The sequence below is a fragment of the Lolium rigidum genome, chromosome 3, assembly GCF_022539505.1.
Source record: "Lolium rigidum isolate FL_2022 chromosome 3, APGP_CSIRO_Lrig_0.1, whole genome shotgun sequence".
Taxonomy (NCBI): domain Eukaryota; kingdom Viridiplantae; phylum Streptophyta; class Magnoliopsida; order Poales; family Poaceae; genus Lolium; species Lolium rigidum.
In genome coordinates this window covers 277,602,857-277,626,650 of record NC_061510.1, presented here as the reverse complement: position 1 = coordinate 277,626,650, position 23,794 = coordinate 277,602,857, and the positions used below count along the sequence as shown (strand labels likewise).

The 23,794-nt window shown below is 45.7% G+C and overlaps 1 protein-coding gene across 1 annotated transcript; it reads left to right on the top strand.

Moving 5' to 3' along the window:
- Nucleotides 1-15,094: 15,094 nt before the first annotated feature.
- Nucleotides 15,095-19,459, top strand: LOC124699556 (protein FLOWERING LOCUS T-like). Its single transcript, XM_047231841.1, has 4 exons — nt 15,095-15,295; nt 18,221-18,282; nt 18,466-18,506; nt 19,230-19,459. The coding sequence occupies exons 1-4, from the start codon at nt 15,095-15,097 to the stop codon at nt 19,457-19,459; spliced, it is 534 nt and encodes a 177-aa protein (XP_047087797.1).
- The last annotated feature ends 4,335 nt before the right edge of the window (nt 19,460-23,794 follow it).

Sequence of the window (23,794 nt, the reverse complement as noted above, 5' to 3'; positions counted from 1 at the left end):
AAGGTTAGGAGGACAGTAGCACCCCCAGCCTAGCAGGCTTGATATATACTTTGGTGTTTCATAAGAAGGCGGAATATTCTTCAGTGGAAGACGGTGTTCCCGTTGATAGCGAGCCGTCTGTGGTGACTTCGTCAATCTCAAGACTCACACAATCAGCCTCTTAAAGGTGTTCACATGGGTAAGTTTTGTGTGCGTGCATTCATAGGGGTCTGCATCTGTATTAGATTTCGCAAAAAAGATTCATATTTTAACTATAATCCACATAGAAAACTTAATTCATTATTTTTGGAACATCTGATTAGTGTTGGATTTTACGGAAATCATGTTCATTATACTCCATTTTTAAAGAATTTTTCATTGGAAAGGATTTTACCAAGATTTCCTTAGCTATACGGCTTCTGACATTAAAAATTCACAATCTTAATATTTTGAAGAAAAAAATATAGTAACACAAATTTCTTTTTTTAGAAAAGAAGGGTTGAGACCTGGACACTGCATCAAAAAGATTCATATGACCCATTTATTATTTTTATTAAACAAATGGCTGGCACAAAAGCATAAATCAAACAACCCAAAGCCTCTACAACCCACCTACAACCTCAACAATGGGGAAGATGATGACATCAGAATCTTGTGCTCTAGAATCACAACAACGCGCCACCAGCTAGATCTTGAGAATCACCAAGTCATCGTATGGCGAGCCAAGAGCATGCATCTGATCTAGCGGATAATTAGCACGCACCGCATGCACATGTTTACGAGATAGCACCTCCGACTCATCTTCAGGGAAAAGATCCGCATAACCGCATATTAACAGAGACAAAAATTGGCCAAATTCTTGTCCTAATGAAACAACATACATCGTACTCCCTTCGTCCTAAAATAGAAGGCAAACATTTTTTTGTACAATCTTTGATGTCAACTTTAACCACCAATATCTACCAAATTATATGGATTCGGAATTTATAAATTCTATCACTACATTCATCTTGTAAATCACTTCCAACTTATATATACTAATCATTTTTTTTATTTATTGGACATATTATAAATACAAATCATAGTTAAAGTTGTAAGTTGTTGACCAGCACAATATAACAGCAACTTATATTTTGGACTAGGAGGGAGTATTTTTTATGGAGGGGGTAATTACACCGGTAGTGCATGAATTAAAGATAGATATACGTTTCTTCCAATGATTGCATTTCTACTTATAGGAATCTTATAGCATACTACTGGTTAGCTACGTTTTATATGGTGCTTAGGCCTAACCGCTTTCGATGCGGACGTTTGGGACTCGGTTACGCGGGAGGTTGAAATCGCAGAGGATTGCTACGACATTAGCATGTACTAATATATATATAGCATGTAGTTAATACAGAGCTTTTACTTTTAATTATCTCTTGGATACGCAGGAAATACATACCGGGTCGTATGCATGTGCGGGTGGTTTGATTGCAAAATAAGTAGTACATGGTGCAGTATTCGTACTCTGCACAAACATATAGCGCAGAATAAGTCGTGGTAATTTTAATGCGCATGCACACTGACGTGTTTTCCCCTCCTTCATTAATACTCGATTATTTTCAAACAAGCATATAATTAGCAAACACGGTTGCACATGTAAATTGCAAGGATTATCTTAACTAACATCATTTTCCAAATAGAACCATTCAACAAAAGTAAATAAAATGCCTATTGATCATTATCAAAATGATAACAAATGCAAGGAGTCCCAAAAAAGTTACCAACATACAGACTAAGGTAGGGAGAAGTAATTTCATTTCTAAGAACAACCAGAAATTTATAGTATGCAGAAAGATGGATGTTGCAGCTATGAAAATTAACAAATGTTGGACATAGTCAAATTATTTAATTTGAAACACAAATTCTATAATACACTTCTTTTAATCAATTGTGCACATCAAAAAATCTAAATCAAACATTTTTTACTAGTGGTGCAAATAATAAAATGTTAGTTTGGTTTAATCCAAAATGTGAAAATTCAATTCGGCTCCCGGGTGTCTATAGTCTATACTCCCTATACCGGAAAATTATGTTTTGAAATGTCAAAAAAATTCTGCATGTACATCTCCACAATATATGTGTGTTTGTCAAGTCTCGCGAGCAACCAATATTTTTTTGGTCTAGGTAAAAAAAGGGAAATTTGTCTTCTTAAAAGCCATATTTTAAGCATTGAATTTTGTCTTTTTTACACATGACACACAACAAGTCATACCACGTGAAGATGTACGTGCTAATTTTTTGTTTCAACTTTTAAAAAAATTAAAATATGTGTAACATGCATTTCAAAATAAAGAGAGCATATGCTTCCATGTGCCAAAACACCACTCCCTCCAAAATAAACATTTTATCCTAATGGCACAACGGGTGAAAATGTGATTTTGTACCAATTTAAATAAAATATTTTGTACTAATGGTGTCCGGTTATAATAATAATTAGCCATTGGTGGAGATAGTCAAAATGATCAATTTTGAAACATAAATTTTGAAACACCATTTTTTAGTATATAGAAGAGGCATGCAGAGCAGTACTAAAGTCGAGGATGCACTGGTTCAGTAGTATCAGAATGAGATGAAGGAAAATGTGTAGAAAACCAACACGTAACAAAAGGAAACCAAATTAAGAAAATTGGTCCATATCCTACGTACAACAAGGAGTTCACACAGAGGAACATGGTGGAGAGTGAACTTTCAGAGTAGGTGCTTGGTGAGCACCCATATCCAGACCGTCTATACTGTTTCAAGATCTGTGCAAGTTTTTTTTTCCATCTCAAACAATTTCCTCACACCACACATTGTTTAAACTGAAAAATTTGCAGATCACTTAAACATAACAATTGGAATGTGGGAAAAATATTTTGGATTTTTTATGTCATTATTTATATATGTATTTCAAGATTTTATTTTGAATTTTAAATAATTTAAAATTTAAATTTCCACAAAAAATTCAGAACTATTTTCCTCTATTCTATTTGTTATTTTTTAGTGACTTGCAAAAAAATCTAATCGAAATATTATCTAATCTGAGAGATAAAAAAAGAGAAAGACAAAAAATGAGAAGGTGCGCTCCACGCACATGCTCCACCACACTTTTCCCAGCATGGTGGCGAGCTCGCTCCCATGGAGCTTGCGATGAGGAGCTCGCTGCCATGCCGCTTTGTTGGAGCAAGCGGACGGAGAGCTCACTGCCATGAAGCTTTGCGCAGAGGAGCATAGTGACCGGAGGGCCTCGCTATCATGGAGCTAGTGTGGATGAGCACGACCCAAGGAGAAGCTCACGCGGAGGGTCACGCTGGCAAGAGATCAGAGGAGCTGGCTACCTTGGAACTCAATGTCGACATGATAAATGAGGACTGCCTACTTGAAGAAGAAGGTGGATGACAGATGGGTCAGACTAGTCATAGTGGTTAGTATCATAGGTGTAGTAACATAAAATGCTACATTTATTAAGTTATAGAATCATCTTGCTTGGAAATGTGTGATGTGATGGTTACCACTATGCTCTCTTTACTCAATTAATAACATTCCATGTCATCAAAATGCTTAGTTCGCATTGCATGTTGTTGATGTTACTACCTACGCTACTCCCCACTATGAGTAGTCTCACGATGAGGGTCACGCCGGCAAGATATGAATGAAGATGGCTACCTTGGAACTCGATGTCGACATGATAAATGAGGACTGGCTACTCGAAGAAGAAGGTGGATGACAGATAGGCTGTCCTTTGGTTTGGAGTTAATGCGACATGGATTAGCCAAAGTTATAAGCAGTTACAACGAATACTTTTGACAAACCGTTAGGCAATGTCAGAATACACGCGTGAGATGGTAATACATATCGAATCTCCAATCAGTGCACCCTGCGGAATGTCATCCTCGAGCAGAGACGGGTTCTCCTATGTATTTTCATGACAGCTTTAGTTTATTTTGTAAAAGCATATTGTGGACTAATAAACATAACTATATGAACAGTAGGTCGATAATTTTTCCAGAAAATATGCAAGATCATCCTTTAGGGTAGCTCTCCTTTAGCGGCCCAGGAGGCCCCTAACCCTACCACCTCGACACCCCCCCCCCCCGGTGTCCTCTCTCTCACCGCCGCTGGTCAACCTGCAGTGGCAGACCTCCCCCCACCTTCTCCTCTATCGAAAGCTACGTCTGTTATCACCAGAATTTGACCGGATCAGAAGTGGGCCGCGATTGGAGATGGGCTTGAAGAATATATATAGAAGAAATGCATGAATCGGCCTTGTGTACCAAGTTTGGGCTAGATTGCCCGTGTATCTGTACCATAGTAGGATACGTGTCGGTTAGAAGTTAGAGTTTAACCCGTGCACGGTTAGGTGCACGCCTGAATTAGAAAGTCCCCCGGACTATAAATATGTATCTAGGGTTTATGAAATAAACAACAACCAACGTTCACCACAAACCAATCTCGGCGCATCGCCAACTCCCCGTCTCGAGGGTTTCTTCCGGGTAAGCACCATGCTGCCTAGATCGCATCTTGCGATCTAGGCAGCACACGTTTATTCGTCGTTCATGCGTTGCTCGTACTGAAACCTTTTTGATGGCGAGCAACGTAGTTATCATAGGTGTTTTAGGGTTAGCATTGTTCTTCGTATCATATGCTATCGTCGTGCAGCCCTTGAGCATCTAGCCGCCCTTACGCCTATCTTGGGTGTAAGGGCGGCACCCCGCTTGATCATTGTTTAGTAGATCCGATCCGTTATGGTTGCTCCTTGTTCTTCAAGGATTAGTTTAATATCTGCATTGTTAGGCCTTACAAAGGGTTGGAGGATCCAGCGGCGTGTAGGGTGTCGTTTGCTAGCCCTAGACAGGACGTTCCGAGGATCAATCTCGTGTTGGTTTTTAGGCCCTGTCTAGGATCGGCTTACGATCACCGTGCGCGGTCGCGAGGCCCAATCACGAGTAGGATGTTCCGATTTTGCGGTGAAAACCCCAAATCGTAGTAGGTCGCTTTGGCTTTATCTTGATCAAGCAGGACCACCATCTGATCGTACACCTCGTACGTATCATGGGTGGATCGGCTCTTTGAGCCGATTCACAGGACAACTCGAGAGCCGATCGAGGCTCGTATTTAACGTTTACGTGTATGCCATGCAGGAAACTAAGCGAGGCATCATCCAACACCTTCCCGACCAGGTATAGGTCAGGTGGCACGCCCTTGCATCAGCATCGGACGTGTGTGCAGAAGGCTTTGCGGGCCGTCGCTCGGAGGGACCAGGGCCAGCCGCAGTCCTGGGAGATTCCCGGCTCTACGGTGTTGCCCGTCACTGCCCGCCGGTGGGTTTCTGACCGCAACACATTCTGGCACGCCCGGTGGGACCATCTTCGACATCCACCACATCGCCATCTACATCCGAGATGGCGGAAGGCACTCCGGTCAAGTACGAGGATCTGACTGAGGAGCTCAAGAACAAGCATGACGAGATCAAAGCAGCTCCTCGAAGCCGACCTCATCGGCTCTTTCCACGAACCCGCTCCCATGGCATCGGGTGGAAGGGGTTCTCACCTGAAGGCGCGCTCGATGGAGTGGACCTGTCCTCCCCGTCAGAAGAACGCACCAGGTCGCTGCGTCAGGAGATCAACTTCATGGTGGCTCATTCGCTGCACCGCCATTCTGAGAGCCTGGTGAACACTTTGGAGTGTGTCGCTCTGCGTGTGATCCAGGAAATCATGAGCCATCAGTATTCTCCCTCAGGACCAGCTCTGGGGACTTACCAAGGAGAGATGCCACTCCAGTCCCGTCCACCGCTGCCGTTCGCGTTGGCAGCACCAGAAGTGCTGAATTCATCGGCATACGTCGTCTACAAGATTGGTGGTGACCCTAGTGACTACCAATTCTTACATGTGGCACCCAAGGAGATCCCCCACGGATACACGTGCGCATACGTGCCGACCGCAATGAATCGGGCACTCTCGAACCAGGCTGCAACGAGCAGGGACTTCGGAACAGCGAGGAGGAACGTCGGGAACAGATCTTGAGAAGCGTGACGTGGCTAGCTAAGTACGCCACTCCGACAAACCTCCGCGAGCTCAGCTCCTGCAGTTGGCTCAGAGCTGGAAAAGCAAGCATGGCTGGCTAAGTATGCCACCCGGCGAATCTTCGTGGTTCGACGCCTTCAGCCATCACTGCGGATCAGATTTGTACAATTCTGAAAGACCAGTTCGGCATGATGCCGAAAAGGAGGACAATCGGCTATACCAAGCCGTACCCCAACGAGTACGAATTAATCCCGCTACCACCCAAATATCGGCTCCCTGACTTCACAAAGTTTAGTGGATCAGATGGTTCCAGCTCCATCGAGCATGTGAGCCGATATTTGGCACAGCTGGGCACGATCTCAGCATCGTACGAGCTGCGTGTGAGGTTCTTCGCACGGTCCCTCACGAGATCGGCTTTCGGGTGGTACACATCGCTGCCACCAAACTCAATCCGGACTTGGAAGCAGTTGGAAGAACAGTTCCACGAGCAGTATCACTCAGAGGCTTCCGAGGCTGGCATTGCCGATCTAGCACAAGTACGACAGAAGCGCGGGGAAACAGTGGCAGAATACGTCCAGCGCTTCAGGACCATTAGGAACCGATGTTATTCGGTTCATGTAAGTGAAAAAGAAGCAGTTGAGTTGGCGGTGGTGGGTCTCTCATCATCGATCAAGGACGTGGCCTCCCAAGCAGACTACCCTTCACTGGCGCACATGGTGCAGAAGCTGTCAGCATATGAACAGCGCCACCCAGATGTTTACCAGGATAAATTCAAGCGTGCGGTGGTCCTGGTTGAGGCAGATGAAGATGAAGGTGCTGCGGGAGATCAAGAGGTAGCAGTGGCTGAATGGACTCGGGGGGCAAGCCCCGTGTCCTGTAAGTGGGTTAAGCCACAAGGTCCTCCAAAAGGGTTTGACTTCGACGTGACCAAAGCTGAGCAGATTTTCGACCTCTTACTCAAGGAGAAGCAGCTAAAGTTACCCGAAGGCCACAAGATCCCCACGGTGCAAGAGCTGAACGGAAAGCCATACCGCAAATGGCATAACACGTTCACCCACGCCACCAACGACCGCAGGGTGTGGCGTCAACAGGTCCAAATGGCGATAGAGCACGGGCGGCTAATTTTCAGCCGAGTACGCCATGAAGGTCGACACACACCCCTTCCCCGCCGTTAACATGGTGGAGTATACTTACCATGGAGGGTGCCAGCCAGATTTCTCGTGCAATATCAACATGGTAGGACCTGGGCACCACTCTGGTAAGGACGGAGATGAGGGTAGCTGCTCTCATAGCAAGGACACAGAGGAAGCCGCTCCACGCGATCGGCTCCGCCACGATGGCAAGCGCTACATCACAGAGGGAGAAGTGAGGAACGTAAGATATCAGCGACCTCTCTCTGATCACCTCCTCAACAAGTATGTGGGTCAATACGACCAACGCCGGCGATACAACGACGATGGTGAAAAAGATCGTCTGGCTAGGGACGACAGGAGACGTCGTCGGCATGATCGCGACGAGGAGCGATATGAGCGCCACGCCAAGGAAAAGTTGAGGGAGCAAGACGACGTGGATAGGCACTGGGACTGCCCCTTCTTCGGACACTCGCTGGGATTCAGGAATGAGCCGATTGCCTACAATCGGCAACGCCCGTGAATGTAAACAAAAGAAGAAGGATGCAGCTAACGTGTCCGTGTTCAAACGTCTAGGGCCTCTCCCGCCTCGGAACAAGCATGCTGAGTCCGCTCGGGTGGAAGATCTCGAGGAACTAGAGGACGATGATGAAGAAGAAGACAAGTATCATCGGCCAAGGTGGTGCCCTGATGGGCTCAGCCGTTCCCAAAAGCGAAGGGTTCAGCGTCTACATGGGATGGAGGAAGCTGAAAGGTTATACCTGCGCACGTTGAGGAAGGCGCGGCCTGATCTGGCCGCTAAAATTCAGCGAACCCCGGACGAAGAAGGTCGGCCACAAAGGAAAGAGTGGCGCCCCAGACAAAAGAAAGCCGATGATGAGACATCGGCTGGCACAAACATGGTCTTCATCCTTCCAACGGAGTTTAGTGCTCTAGGATTAGACGAAGCACCTGTGGCACAACTTGACTGCGGCCCACGGCCGGTCATCTTTGAGAAGCCACGAGAAAGCATCGACGTGACAAAGGACGGGGTTAGGTTGGTTTTATCCACCGGCCTGACCGTGTAACAAAAGCAACATCGATGGACAAACGTGGCGATGCCGATCCAGGTGATCGGCCCCAAGGATCTATGGAGGAACATTGTAAAACCTTCATCGAGCAAGCAACATGGAGGCCGATTCCAGCAATCGGCCAAAATTATCCTCACCATTCATTCTGCCTGGGTTCAACGTCGATCTAATGAGCAATGGGTTTGCGTCGGCTGATGCACTGGAAGAAATCCACATTGTTCCTAGCAGAGCCGACGTTCACATCGTAGTGCCTTGGCTAACCACAGAGCCGATATCAGCAGTTACCTGGCAGAATCGGCTCGGGGGGCACCTAATCAGATGAGCATGTGCGATACATGTGCAATGAAACATTGGGGGCCGATAGAAAAATCGGCCCGTAAAAAAAAATTCGCGTGATATGCAAGGAACAAAGCCGATGCATAGCCATCGACTCTAGCACAATAACACAGAAGCTACCCGCTGCGTGTTCAGGGCACAAGGCAATGCTGTCAGAGGAGTTTTGGCGTACAAGGCAGCCTTTTGCTCACTAAGCCGTTGGTGATTATCTGCAATATCGGCTTTCAACAGAAGAAAAGTAATCGGCTCTGGCTGGCTCTGCATGGTAGCTCTCTCAGACATGATCGAGCCCGGGTCCGTTTGTCTGAAATACGTGTCCTCATCACTGTTTTCACCTCGACTGAGGCTCGGGGGGCAGCTGGCCGGGTAGATGCTCTGTTTTTAGAAGCCGATTGAAGAGTCATCGGCTGGTCCCGCAACACAATTCCTCTCAAAGGCAGCGAGTTCTTGCAAAAGAGGGATCCATCATCACCGATAGAGAGTTGGCTCTGGGCTATCTGGTTACTGTAAAGGAACAGAGCAGGTGATATCTGTTCTGCAGAAGTCTCGGCTTCAACGACAAGTTGTTTCAGCAGCGGTTCCAGGACCCTCTTGAAGGATAGATCGTGAGGGATTGATACGTTGACATCGGTTTATTGAAGCATTGACCAAATTCACGATCACTCCGACGTCAAAGATATGAAGAGCGGATTATGGGGGACCGATGCGTGGCCATTGGTTCATTGAGCATTAGCTAAGTGATGATCGGCTAAATTAGCATGAAGGAAATCGGCAAAATTAAATTGGGAGAAATTCTTCATTGATAAACAAGATTTCTTACAAAGAAAGAGCCGATTGCTCAAGGAAGGAAGAACAAAAGTAGGGTCTGTTAACCAATCTGCTACTACTAGACCTACACTAGTAGATCCTATCTACGGGCCATCACTGCCCTCGTCGTCGTCCTCGGAGCTCTCATCGGCACTACTGCCGGTGGGCTCCTCGTCGCTGCTCCCGTAGCCCTCTACGGGAGCTTCATCCTCCTCTTCATCATCGCTGTCGTCGTCGTACCACCACATGCGGAGGCGTTTCGCTGGCGGGTAGCCCTCGAGGGAGTCGTCGTCGTCTTCCTCCTCCTCTTCTTCAGAAGAGGGGCAGCCGTCCCAGGGGAACAAGTCATCCTCGCTTTCGATTCCGAGCTTCCCATCGGCGAGGAACTGGAGATCTTCATCCCCGCTGGTCAAGGACTTGTCGTCCTCGGACCAGATGGAGGAGGCGTGGTCTTCCTGGTCCCATTCTTCTGGTGCGCGTATGTCCTCCGGCGTCTCGCGGGAGGAGGAAGACCCATAGGAAGGACCGGAAGAGGAAGAGGAGGAAGAAGACATGGTGGCGCAGGAGGGTTTTTTGGGTGCTAATGCAAAGAGGATGAGGGAGAAGCAAACTGTTTGGAACGGTTAAATAAAAAGGGGATATAGTGGAGATTCAATGCCACAGCAGTTTCCGAGGAGGTGGTGCCCAACAAAAAAGAAAAAAAATGTTTGTCAGGCCACGCGGAGAAGTGGAGGAGGCAAGGCATCATGATGAAGGATACTGCGGCGGTTTCTGCTCTGCCACGACATGACCCGACGAAGGAAAGCGTAATGATTTTGGAAATGTCATTTCCAAAACCAGGGGGGCATGTGTTATCACCGAATTTGACCGGATCGAAGTGGGCCGCGATTGGAGATGGGCTTGAAGAATATATATAGAAGAAATGCATGAATCGGCCTTGTGTACCAAGTTTGGGCTAGATTGCCCGTGTATCTGTACCATAGTAGGATACGTGTCGGTTAGAAGTTAGAGTTTAACCCGTGCACGGTTAGGTGCACGCCTGAATTAGAAAGTCCCCCGGACTATAAATATGTATCTAGGGTTTATGAAATAAACAACAACCAACGTTCACCACAAACCAATCTCGGCGCATCGCCAACTCCCCGTCTCGAGGGTTTCTTCCGGGTAAGCACCATGCTGCCTAGATCGCATCTTGCGATCTAGGCAGCACACGCTTATTCGTCGTTCATGCGTTGCTCGTACTGAAGCCTTTTTGATGGCGAGCAACGTAGTTATCATAGGTGTTTTAGGGTTAGCATTGTTCTTCGTATCATATGCTATCGTCGTGCAGCCCTTGAGCATCTAGCCGCCCTTACGCCTATCTTGGGTGTAAGGGCGGCACCCCGCTTGATCATTGTTTAGTAGATCCGATCCGTTATGGTTGCTCCTTGTTCTTCAAGGATTAGTTTAATATCTGCATTGTTAGGACTTACAAAGGGTTGGAGGATCCAGCGGCGTGTAGGGTGTCGTTTGCTAGCCCTAGACAGGACGTTCCGAGGATCAATCTCGTGTTGGTTTTTAGGCCCTGTCTAGGATCGGCTTACGATCACCGTGCGCGGTCGCGAGACCCAATCACGAGTAGGATGTTCCGATTTTGCGGTGAAAACCCCAAATCGTAGTAGGTCGCTTTGGCTTTATCTTGATCAAGCAGGACCACCATCTAATCGTACACCTCGTACGTATCATGGGTGGATCGGCTCTTTGAGCCGATTCACAGGACAACCTGAGAGCCGATCGAGGCTCGTATTTAACGTTTACGTGTATGCCATGCAGGAAACTAAGCGAGGCATCATCCAACACCTTCCCTGACCAGGTATAGGTCAGGTGGCACGCCCTTGCATCAGCATCGGACGTGTGTGCAGAAGGCTTTGCGGGCCGTCGCTCGGAGGGACCAGGGCCAGCCGCAGTCCAGGGAGATTCCCGGCTCTACGGTGTTGCCCGTCGCTGCCCGCCGGTGGGTTTCTGACCGCAACAACGTCACATTTCTATCGTTTGTTTGAGTTTTCATGGGCGCAATTTTGGGCTGCCTCACGATCTTGGAGGCTTCTCTACACATGGAGGGGTCGTCTCCCTTCATCGGTGTGCTCGAGCATCGGGGCCATGGACGCCGTCCTTGGGCGCCATCGGTGCCGTGGGCTGGGGCCATGCCCCTCATTAGCATGGGTCCCACGGTGTCGTGCTCCACCGGATCTGGCCAGTGTGGTCGGTCTGACGCCATGGCCAACAACCCTGGCGCTTGATTTGTTGCGTGGATTCACTTTTGGTCCACCATCTTCTTCCTCTACCGGTGGTCATCATTGGGTTGTGTTCTCTGTGGCTGGCTGTGTGGCAGTGGGGTTGGTGTGTTGCGCTTGCGGCTTGTGTTCTCGGAGGGTAGTTAGGTTGTTTCCTGGTACTCTGGAGCGGTGGCTCCGGGTTGTTTGCACGAAGACGCCTGTGTGGCGGGTGGCGTTGTGAGGGTGTTGGTCAGTTTCCTCAACCGTGAAGACAAAAATGTTGTTTGTGTAGAAAACACTCGTGGTCTAGAGGTCGCTAGATTGGTTTCTCCGTTCTATATCTAGGCAATGTCTCTGAACCCGTTTCACCTTGCCGTGTGCGGTTTGTTGGTTGATGAAAGCTTTTTTGATACGTAGCCAGTTTCCAAAGCGAAAGCCTTGCCAAACAATGTCGGTGCCGGCGATGGCAACCCTTTTGATCGTCGTTCCCTCCCGAGATGCATCGTCGTGAGTTTGTCCCCTTCCACCTTGGCCTCAAATGAAAATCTTAGTCTAGTTTGATGGACTGGCTGGCCGCGATGCTTAGGCTTTGTTCCCTTGCTGGAAGTGCCATCCTATGATCATTGATTCTCTTCGGCTAATTGTCAGGGGTTGGTTTTGGTGGGTGTTTGTTATGTTGGCACATAATGTGGTCTCGCTCGCGGCGGTGTCTAGACTTGGAACCTTTTCACCCATGGTTGTCAGGTTTCTTGTTTCCATTTGGTGCTCAGGGTGAGATATATGTCTTGCAATGCCCTTCGAGCAAAGGTGAGGGGCAGTGGTCCCGGCCCTCTTCGATGAAGGATTGATGATTGCAGGATGACATCTCCCCCTTTCGAAGTAGATGAATACCTATATCCTAAGAGCTTGCTAAGATTTTGACGTACTCTCTCTTGGGACAGATACATCCAAATTTAGATAAATCTCGGATAAATTTCATGGGATGAAGGGAGTATATAGGTTGCGTTCATTTTCTTTTCTTCTTAATGTGTTATTTGTCTATGTTTTTCCGTCTACTATTCTTCACCGCACCTACGCATGTGCTTTCAATGTAAGCTGGTTTTTTCTAGACAAAATAAATGTCTTACTTTTTTCTAAATACGACCAATAAGAGTAGTAGTCCTCGAGGGCTAAGGAAGGATATACCTTCATCCTCAGAAAATAGCAAGTCGCTGGTATTTCAAATTTAATTTACTTGGAAAACTTAATAATTGAGTTTTATTAATTAAATCCATGTATGAAAGAAAGTGAAGTGAAGGATAATAACTACGCATGAAATATGGATGAAAAGGATGCACAAAACCGGCCAAATATTTTCCAATTATTGGCATGTCCATGGCTGTCTTCATAGCGCGTGGAGAATCGAGACATGTTTATCAAGGTGTATACATGGTTGAAGGACACGGCGAAAAATATTTTTATCCAACATAGATGACAGGGTGATCTTATAGGATAAAAAATAGTGATGGCAAGCTCTGAAAAGACCACGTTGCCGGTATTTTACCAAAATACATGTGGCATGATATATCAGAAAACGCCGCAGATTTTGGCTACCGGTAGCGTGGCAGAAGGAATGGATGCCTCTTCCGGTATAACATGTACCAACGATGTAGCGTAGTGTGACACACCGCATATATATAGTGCGGGCCCACCTACCTGGAAGGGAGACTTGTTCCACTGCACCCTCCGCGTTGTTGGTATCACTTCATCTCCCCCAACTACGCCGCCACCTTGGATCCACCCCTCATGGCCCCGCCTCAGACCACGCCGCAATGGATCCATCCCACCCCATGTCGTCGTTGATCCACTGCACCCTATGACGTTGTTTCCATGCCCCTGTGCCACAGCCTCTGTCCACACCACTGTCGACCCACCGCGCCGCCTCCTCATTGAGTGTCGCACCACCGTATCCCTCTATTTTGATAGAATTGTATGTTATATTTGTAGTGGTAGTTGTATGTTTTGCAGGTTATTGTATTTTTTAAATAAAAATTTATTTGATTTAGATTGTGGTTTGAAAATACTCAATCGATCTGTCGGGCCGCCGCTCGATGAGTGTCGCGCCGCCGCCTTTCATATAAATTTGCTAGTTGACTTCCACGCCGTTGCCTCTCTATCTTGGTAAAAACAATGACACTGCTAGTTGATTGTCGCGTCACTGCCTCCCTACCCTGATCTAAAATGAAATTGCTAGTTGATATATGATTTGTGTCTATATGATTTAGATGATGAACATTGTGTAGTAAATTCAAAACTTGCCTATTCTTTTATACAGGATATGGCACCGTGCAGAGTTTGTAAGAATGAACATCTTCATGACCCTATAATGTGTCGGGCTCCCGGTTCCATAACATGATGAGACCTAGGAATTTCGAGAATTTGGTGGTCCAATGAATTAGTATTTTTCCATACATTTATATCCATTTTATATCCCCATTTATGTAATGCATATAGTTGGTGTGCAAACTCTCTATGCAGGAGAGTCTGCACACCAGGAGAGTCTGCACACCCTATGTAATGCATATAGTTGGCCACCTATAGTTGGGGCATTTGGTAGGTATATACGACTTTGACTTAGGCCAAATCTTATATTTTTTAACAGAGGGAGTGACAAGATTTTTTTTAGAAAATATATTACTGCAGGAATACAAATGTCTGGATTAGTGAGACATAGTAGCCACAATACATCTTGTCCCAACAGTTTATTTCGTGTATCCATGGTTGATTTCCTTAGCATGCTAATCATACCTGCTACAATCTCCGAATTTTATGATACTTTACATGGAGTGCCGAACCGAATGCTGTGGACCCATTATCTGGAAAAGAGAGAATGCCATGGTGTGACATGGAGTCACGTCTCTGATGTCATAACCAATTAGACTAAGAGTGACAAACGAAGTCTAACACCTAATATGCCTTCGTTCTCCCATGAGGCAACCATGACTACTCCACCACACTCATCTGGCCTAGCTAGCGAGCTTGTCATTTCAGCTAGCAGCGGCAGTGTCGTGCTTGACGCGGCCTAGCCTTAAAGTTAGTTCACTTTTAGGCGATAGTATACGTTATATGCATCAAACAGGTCCAGATCTAGGGAATGTGTGACGGTGCAGCCTAAAGATTTATTCACAAACGAAAGAGAGGAAATGATCTATGCGCCCGCACTAACCCGTAAAGGATGAAGAAGGAGCTTCTTAACCTATTGCCACCATCTAAATACATTCTTATATGTCCTAGAACATATTCCGAGATTCTTGTAGAAGTTTGGCCTCCGGCTAGCTAGTGATCAGGATGTCTTGATCATCCTGATCTATAAATAGCCCCCTTCTCTTCGACATCTTATTAAGCCCTAACAGTAAGCCACATTCGAGCGTCTTACATTATCCTAGCTCATCAAGCTCTAGTACTGTCCCTTTCTTCCAATCATGTCGATGATAAATATGTCCAGGGACCCCTTGGTCGTCGGGCACATTGTTGGGGATATCGTGGACCCTTTCATGACCACCGCGTCGCTGAGGATCTTCTTCAACAACAAGGAAATGACGAACGGGTCTGAGCTCAAACCATCTCAGGTGTTCAAGGTTCCAAGAGTTTATATTGGTGGGCGAGACATGAGGAACCTCTACACGCTTGTAAGTATGCATGCTGGATAATCATTTATTTTGTTTTTAAGACGCTTCACGTAAGATGGCGTCGATTAATCAGCTGTGGTTTTGTTTTCATGTGTTTAACTTAAATTCCGAGACTGGTCCTTGCTAGAAGATAATTTAATTAGGTTTCTGCGTGTCTACATATATTAGTTGACCCAGCTCAGGATATCTCCTAAAGCGTCTACCACTACAGGAATGGGAGGCTATGCCGAGGGCCAGGCTATACGCCGACGGCCAAAAGTCGGGGCCGTCGGCGTATGGCCCGGCCAGGCCAGCCTGCCCTTTCAACACTCGGCGAAACGTGGCCGTCGGCGTAGCGACCTCTACGCCGAGGGCAGCCCTCGGCATATCTTTGGCCCTAGGCGTAGAGAGGCTACGCCGACGGCCACCCTCGGCGTAGGCTATTTTTCAAATTTGTCTAATTTTGTAAAAATCATAACTAATTCATATGATGTCAGAAAAATGCGTATGAGGTATCAAAATGTTCAGAAAAACATCCTCTATCCGTTTATGTCAAAATCATGCATATTTGAATCATGTAGAATAACATGTTAACATAGAAACAATTCAATCACTTTCTTATATGTTCTCAGGTTCCCGTTTTAGCCAGATGGCAATTTAAACGAAGTCAGAAAATCTCGCGGAGCCGCATGGCATCATTTTATGTGTCCTAGTAACCACTCCAAAAGATGGAATTGGGATACGACAATTATTTTGGAAAACCCTTCACGAACAGGGCTATCAAGTCCGGATTTCTATGGCTTTTAGGGCAATGAGTAGGAAACGGTCCGTGACACCGCATAGTTTGTCGGAACGAGACCATATTTGGCATGTGCGTGGTCCCTGGGATGGGAAGCAATGCCCCGGGAGCGCATTTCCAATCCGACCCATGGGCGATGGTTTTTTCATTTTCGGGGTGCCAAAACAGGTTTTTTTGTGAAGGAACTACATGGGGCGCATTTTAGTATTGCGCGAGACCTCTGCGTAGTGGTAGGACACCGCCTTCGCACCCCATATCACATGCCATATGTGCGCGCTAGCTATCTGGGAATCCATGCGGCTTCCTGCGGTGTCCCGCCGAATCCGCTGGAAAGTGACCGGATTTGAACTAGGGCTACACTTTCCGTCGCTCACAATTCCGCAAAAATTGTTTTTAGGTCTATGACATATCAGTTTATGTGCTAATTTTTGTCCGTTTAGCGCGATGGTAAACGGGTGCACCAGCGCGCCCGGTACGGCCATACCGCATCTCCGTGGGGGCCCTTTTGGCCAAATGACAATTTAAACAAAGTCGAGAAAATCCCGCGGAGCCGCATGGCGTCATTTTATGTGTCCTAGTAACCACTCCAAAAGTCGGAATTAGGATACGGCATTTATTTTGGAAAACCCTTCACAAACAGGGCTATCACGTCCGGAGTTCTATGGCTTTTAGGGAAAATGAGTAGGAAACGGCCCGTGACACCGCATAGTTTGTCGGAACGAGGCCATATTTGGCACGTGCGTGGTCCCTGGGATGGGAAGCAAGGCCCCGGGAACGGTGCACCAGCCCGCCCGATACGGCCATTTCGCATCTCGCGAGGGGGCTGTTTTGGCCACATGGCAAATTGGGCGTCATTTTTGGATTCCTCTAATTTTTAGGTTCAAATGATGACATGTATGTTATATTTAGATTCCTCTTATTTTTCTGATCGATTTAGACATACTATTTGTGGAATTTTGATTTTCCGATTTAAAGATATTAATTATTCAATATTAAATAGAAAAAAGACCAAAAAATAAAATCATTTTATTTTTATTTGAATTCAATATTATTATTACTTATATATATTCATTGTTGTCTACTTAAGTAATTGTTTGGGATTCAAAAATAAAGAAGTGTGCATCACGGTTCAAGGGTTAATAGGGTTGATATGCTATTATTATCAGCAAGAGGTGTCAATTCTATAATGGAAGCTCATCCGAATGGAACCAAGATGTTAAGCGTGCTGAGGGTGGAGTAGTGTGAGGATGGGTGACCGACTGGGAAGTTTAACCATGATTGTAATTTGACATAAGATTGAGTGTAGTTAGAGTTAAAAGTGTATTGGGTGAAAGATAAAAAAGAAAAAAAATAAAAAAAAAAGGAAAAAATTGTGTAAAAGAAATTAAAATTTTAAAAAATTTAAAAGTCTATGCCTAGGGTTTTGCCGTCGGCATATAGAAAAAAATATTTTTTTTTTCGAATTTTTTTTTTTGAGTTTTTTTGGGAACGGGAAATTTGAATTTTTAAAAGTCTATGCCGAGGGTTTTGCCGTCGGCGTAGCGTGCTACGCCGAGGGCCGGGCTACGCCGACGGCGATAGTGCCTTTGCCGAGGGACTTACACGCCGAGGAGCTATGCCGAGGGTGGCCCTCGGCATAGCCTACGCCGAGGGCCAAAGCATGCTACGCCGAGGGTTCCCGGCCCTCGGCATATAGCCCCATTCCTGTAGTGTACAATAGCCCTAGAAATATTGAATGGAAAGCAAGGAATATAAATTTCGTGTCAACTTCTAGATCCTTGAGGTGGTGCGTCTGTTAGTTGATTATCCTAACTCACTTCGGTAAGGTGCAGTATTTGAAGCACAACTCAGTTATAGTTTGAATTGTGGTCAAATTTGGCATAATGGTAACACCATAATATTGTGGATTTGTGTGCCGTCGCTAAAATTTTGCATATTGGTAACTCAGTATACGATAGCATTGGATTTTTTATGAATTGGTGAAAGAGATATAACTCGCAATATTTTTATCTAGGTGGTGGTAGATATTGTGGATTTGTCTGCGGTCGTTAAAATTTTGCATATTGGTAACTCAGTATATGATAATGATAGCATTGGATTTTTTATGAATTGGTGAAAGAGATATAACTCACAATCTTTTTATCTAGGTGATGGTAGACCCTGATGCACCTAGTCCCAGCAACCCTACTGAAAGAGAGAACCTTCATTGGTAAGCTCTTCCATTTAACTTTTCGCCACGCGCCTGAGTGGTAATCCACACACCGTCTCCGGCCAGTACAAGTTCACTTTATATGCATGCCCTCGGGTATGCTGCTCTTCGTGGTTGATTAGAGGAACATACGTACTATCGTCTCAACATAGTACTAATTGCCACTTTCTCTTCCATGTCTAGGTTGGTAACTGACATTCCAGAGACTACTGATGCAAGCTTTGGTAAGTGATTTAACCTAGTGTTTCCGTCTTGTTCAAGTTGTTCAAGACAATTAATGTTTTAAGTTTCGGCGCCCACAAAGCCAAAGACACCGTCAGGGTTTCTATGCTACAACCAAATAAATAAACATGTAGTAATTAGGATTGCATTTAAAGAGAACACGATTCTAATTTGACCTTAAGCTTCAGCGAATCGTGGAACGTCAATTACACTCCAACATTTTCTGTAGGTTAGGATTATCAGAAGACATGATTATAGGCAGGAGTGTCAAAAGGATATGTATTTTTCTTAAGACACTGTCAAAAGGGCATGTACAGTACAGATGAACTTTTCATGCATCCAAAAAAATTCTGAAAAAATTAGATCTCCATCTCAGCGTGTAAATATAGGATTTGTTTCAATAAAAAGAGACGCTTGTTATGCTCAATCCGGCTTTGAGATTTAGTTGCATTGCGTCAAATGGAACACCTGTTTAATTGATGAATACATACATAAAACACGATGTTTTGCGATAGAAGAAATTGTGTTTGCTTTCGATGGTTGATTTTTGTATCGACCCTCTCTAATCCAGAATGTGTAAACTATAAATATTTTTATTGGTTTTTAATAAAAGGTTGTGTGCATTGACCGATACAGAGGCCGGGTATCCCCCATTTCGAAGAAGAAAAACACGAGTAATCTGTATTGTACTTTGATTCGCTTGTTTACTACATTATATGCAACAGGAAATGAAATAGTCCCCTATGAGAGCCCACGCCCAACAGCAGGAATCCATCGTTTCGTGTTCATCCTGTTTAGGCAGTCAATCAGGCAGGCCACCTATGCACCAGGGTGGAGAGCAAACTTCTGCACAAGGGACTTTGCAGCGATCTACAATCTTGGACCGCCTGTCGCTGGGATGTACTTTAACTGCCAAAGAGAGAATGGATGTGGTGGCAGAAGGTACATTAGGTAATATAGTTGGGGCATTACCTCACATATATATGCCAATATAGTCGTTTCAAGTGTGTGTTTTTGCCTCTCTGAAGGTAAAATAGTAATTGGGAGATAAGTATATTCCTGAAGCATAACATATGCTTGGATGTATTGGGGGATGTTGTGTTGTATGTGTTGTGTTGTGTTGGCATTGTATCCTAGCACAAGATAAGAACTTTATATGGTGGTACACTAAAGACTGCAGCATGTCCTTATTCCCGTTAGCTCTAATTCCAAAGGAGTTGTGAGTTAATATATTTCCAGAAGTTAGAAAATTACATGATCTGGGAGATACGCATTTATACTGGTTGTGATGCTGAAAGACAAACGATGGGCCTTTACCTAGCATTCTGGTAAGGTAGATATATATGTTCTCGACAAAATAAATATATTACTATCGCGAAGATACTAATTACACCCATCCTCACAGTATCCTAACGGCAAAACGGATGCACACAACTAAAAAAAAAAAAAACAAGAATTACAAAATAGAAAAGTCACGATACAGTGATCTATTCCTTATAAGAGCGGACCAAACACCACCAAAACAGCATCTGAAATCCATCTTCCCTAAAAGCGACGCCTCAAAAAAAGAAACATTGCACAAGCGTCGTCAATGATCTGATCATAAGATCATTGGTTATTACCTAGGAGAAAGTCCATGCTCACAAAACAATAACTTCAACAAAAACATTGTCAGGCACAACTAATTAAGATCAAACCTTAGATTTTCATCCTGCAAGTTTAGAATTTGAATTTCTCATGTGTTGTCGCCCCCGCTTGTTATTGCCACTGCTCCAAGTCATGCATCACCAAGCCAAAACCCCATTGATGCCACTATTCAAACCACCATTACTAGTCATCAAATCTCGTCTTCCATGCCATTCTCCGTGACCGACTTCATCATGGGACTAAAAACATATCCCACGATGGCAAAAGATTGTGAAGCTTCGCAACTCCTTCTAAAACCGAACGTTTAGAAAAAACATGGTTGCGCAAGACTGAATCCCATCCGATCTGGTAATCTCCAAGCATGTCGTCCATTGAATTTCATCGGTTGAGTCTTTTGGAACTCGACACTCCAGCCAGATAAACGAAGACATGCATCAAGTAGAATATCGTCATGGCGTGAGAGGGGTCCTAGGACCAAACCCCCTTCATTCGAAGTCAGGCCGACAGTCCCCACACCACCGGCCGTCACCGGCCGCCAGACCCACCGGAACTAGACCAAAAAATCGAGAGCGGAGAATCTAGATGGGACTCAATTTCCATAGCACTTCCTCTTCCACGGGATCACACCGAAGTGCATCGTCGAGGAAGTGGATCAGCGCCGCTGCCTCAACTAGAGGACTCTGCCCTAGCCACGCTTGAATGTTGTCACCGCGATCCCCCCCCCCCCCCACCAAGCTCCTTAAGCGTTGGGGACTTCTAGCGCAGACGATATCGGCAGCAACAACGGCGAGGATCTACACCGGAGAGGAGCTTTTGGTGGCGGCTAGGTTGACCGGAGCAGGACGGGAGCCTCTCTATTTTGCGTAGAGTTGGTCCCAACTATATATGTGTATTTTTCTCATGGTGTTCCGCAAACTCTCCCTCGTTTATAATTATCATTATAACACGAGTTACATGTGAAACATATTTGATATCAATATTCAACATATGGCGCGCATCAAATTGAGTAGTACATATATCTTTTTTTCCGAGGGCGGTTGGGGGGTATATATATCTTTACTCTCAACCTCGTGAAGCGATACATAGGGCCAGCCAATCCCATCCCTCCACGAGTTAAATCTCGACATCAAGAAAACATCTGACTCCGTCAGATGGGACTATCTCCTAGACAGACCGCGCCACCTGGGATTCCCTAGCAGATTAAGAAATACGGTCTCCGCCCTTCTCACCACGTCCTCGTCGTGCAATACTTAATTATGAATGAAATCCAAACTAATCCCATCAGGTATGAGCTTGCCACATCTTCCACTCTTCTTTATCAGTTGTTGGGTCAGGCGTCCTCCATTCGCATCATGCTCTATGCAGACAGCGAGGCTATTTTGGTGGTAATTATTAAGAAAGACATTCGAAATCTTTCCTCTATTCTACAGGTTTTTGGCGAGGTGACAAACCTTGTCACGAAATGAAAAGTGTGGTTGCCCCAGTAGATGTTACGCTCTCAATCTTGATGGCATTCTCAGCTATTTGCCGGCCCTTAGACGACTTTCCCGATGCGTTACCTAGGAGTCTAGGACTCCCTCTATCTCCCTTCTGACTCTGAAGAGTGGACGTTCTGACTCTGAACACGCTCTCAATTGTAGCCAACCGTCCTTGTCCGAAGCTAGCCTACAAGTTCCTTGGGCCCTTTGTTGTGCAGCAACGCATTGGTAAAACAGCATATAAACTGAAAATTGCGTGAGGATGCTCGTATCCATCCAGATTTTCACATCTCTCTGTTGAAGCCTTTCACGCCTGATCATACACACAGAATCAGTAATGCCAAACTGTTGAAATGAATATGATGTCGTGCCGTTTCTCTACTCTTATTCTGAATCCTCATCTTGTGGTTGCTATCTCTAATCAAGACTGGCTCATCCGAGCCGAGCATGGAGTGACCCATGGATTCCCAGAGAGAATGGCTATCATCCCATATAAGTGCAAGGTTGATGCAGATATAGGTAGGTTGTTGATTTTTTTCCTGACGAGACTACAGCTTTACTTTGAGCAAAGGGATATAGATGATATTCTGAAAATCCAAACATCTCAAAGAAATGAAGTTGATTTCATTGCATGGGAACCAGAAAGAAGGGGAGATTTTACAGTGCACAGCGCCTATTGCCTAGCCCTCCATACGAATATGCAAAGACAGGGCAGGGGTGCCGCAAGGCGCAAGTACGAGAGCTGACGGTGTGAGACCAACTAGAAAACCATATGGCAATGCCAAGTGCCGGACAAAGTTAGGGTTCTTGCATGGAAAGTGTGCAGGAATGCAATATCGACCCGGGTGAATGTGGCAAGAAGAGGCATTGATACAAACAGAATGTGTCCCATTTGTGGGCTTGGAGAGGAGGATCCGTTCCACGTTTTCCTGAGATGTCCTCATGCACAACAACTATGGCGAGCAATGACAGAAGTGTGAATGATGCCGCATGATGAGCTCCTGAAGAACACTGGGCCCAGGGTTGAAGTCAGGAATGTTATTCGGAGGGGGCCAATGAACAAAATTTTGCTTGAAGGGGACCAGATAGGCAAATATCCAAAGATTTAGGGATCAATTCACATATATTTTATGGGATCTTTCAGCAAAATTTCCAGCATAGGAGCGCCATGGCCCCAGCTAGCACCCCCCTAGCTCCGTCCCTGATTGCGCCCAAGTGGTTGTTGCATCTACTGTTAACCATCCTGGACGTGCAACGGGCACCGGTCCTAATGACCAGGCGGATATGGCACGCACACAATGAGCTAACGCATGATAAACCTTTCCCTTCCATCGAAGGATCCCGTCATTTCCTGGTAAGATATATGAATTCATTGCTACTGATTAAACAGTTGCCTAGTGCAGAATATCGAGAAGAGGAAAATGGTGTTGGACACTAACCTGGGGCTCAGGCGGAAGGAGACGGTGGTCACAGAACATAAGAGGAAGCTGCCATGGAAACCCTCCGAGAGACGGTGAGACTAAGCTCAATGTGGATGGGGCTTTTAGCAAGGATGGCGCAGCGATAGGCATGGCCTTCCAAGACTATCAGGGACAAGTCATATTCAGTGTGCCACTCGCTGACACAGTGCCGAGACGCGAAGGGGGGAGGGCTGCGTCCAGGCCTACACTGGGAAAGCCTGAACATCACACTGGAAACAGATTGCGCTGAAGCTATCGAGCTGCTCAATGAGTCAACTCCGAACACGTCAGTTTATGTGTTTAAAATCAATGTAATCAGAGATTTAGTATGGAAAAGAGACGTTAGCATAGCCAAGATTAGCCGTGACAGCTATGTGGTGAGCCACGAGCCAGCAAAAACTTGGCCGGGTGGCCAGTAGAACCCAGTTCTGGCTCAATGACTTCCCTCAGGGAGTTGCTGTAGCCGTTGCTCATGACTGTAAGTCTGTAACCCTGTACCCAGTTAATGAAGATTCATCCCCCCGCTAAAAAAACAACAGATATGAGCAATGACTCCGTCTGTTCAACAGCTCCTCTATGGATGTTGAATGGCGAAAACTGTGTCTGTATTAGAACACTACACAACTTTCCCACTGCCCTTCTGCACTGTGCACCATCCTATTGCATTGACTTCATCCCCACCCAACTGCTGCAGTATTTTTGGTA

What these genes read in the sequence shown, in the direction of transcription:
- LOC124699556 (XM_047231841.1), top strand. Translation starts at nt 15,095, where the DNA reads ATGATAAATATGTCCAGGGACCCCTTGGTCGTCGGGCACATTGTTGGG. An exon ending in TGAGGAACCTCTACACGCTT is followed by an intron (nt 15,296 to 18,220) that starts GTAAGTATGCAT and finishes CTTTTTATCTAG; the next exon opens with GTGATGGTAGACCCTGATGC. An exon ending in GAAAGAGAGAACCTTCATTG is followed by an intron (nt 18,283 to 18,465) that starts GTAAGCTCTTCC and finishes TTCCATGTCTAG; the next exon opens with GTTGGTAACTGACATTCCAG.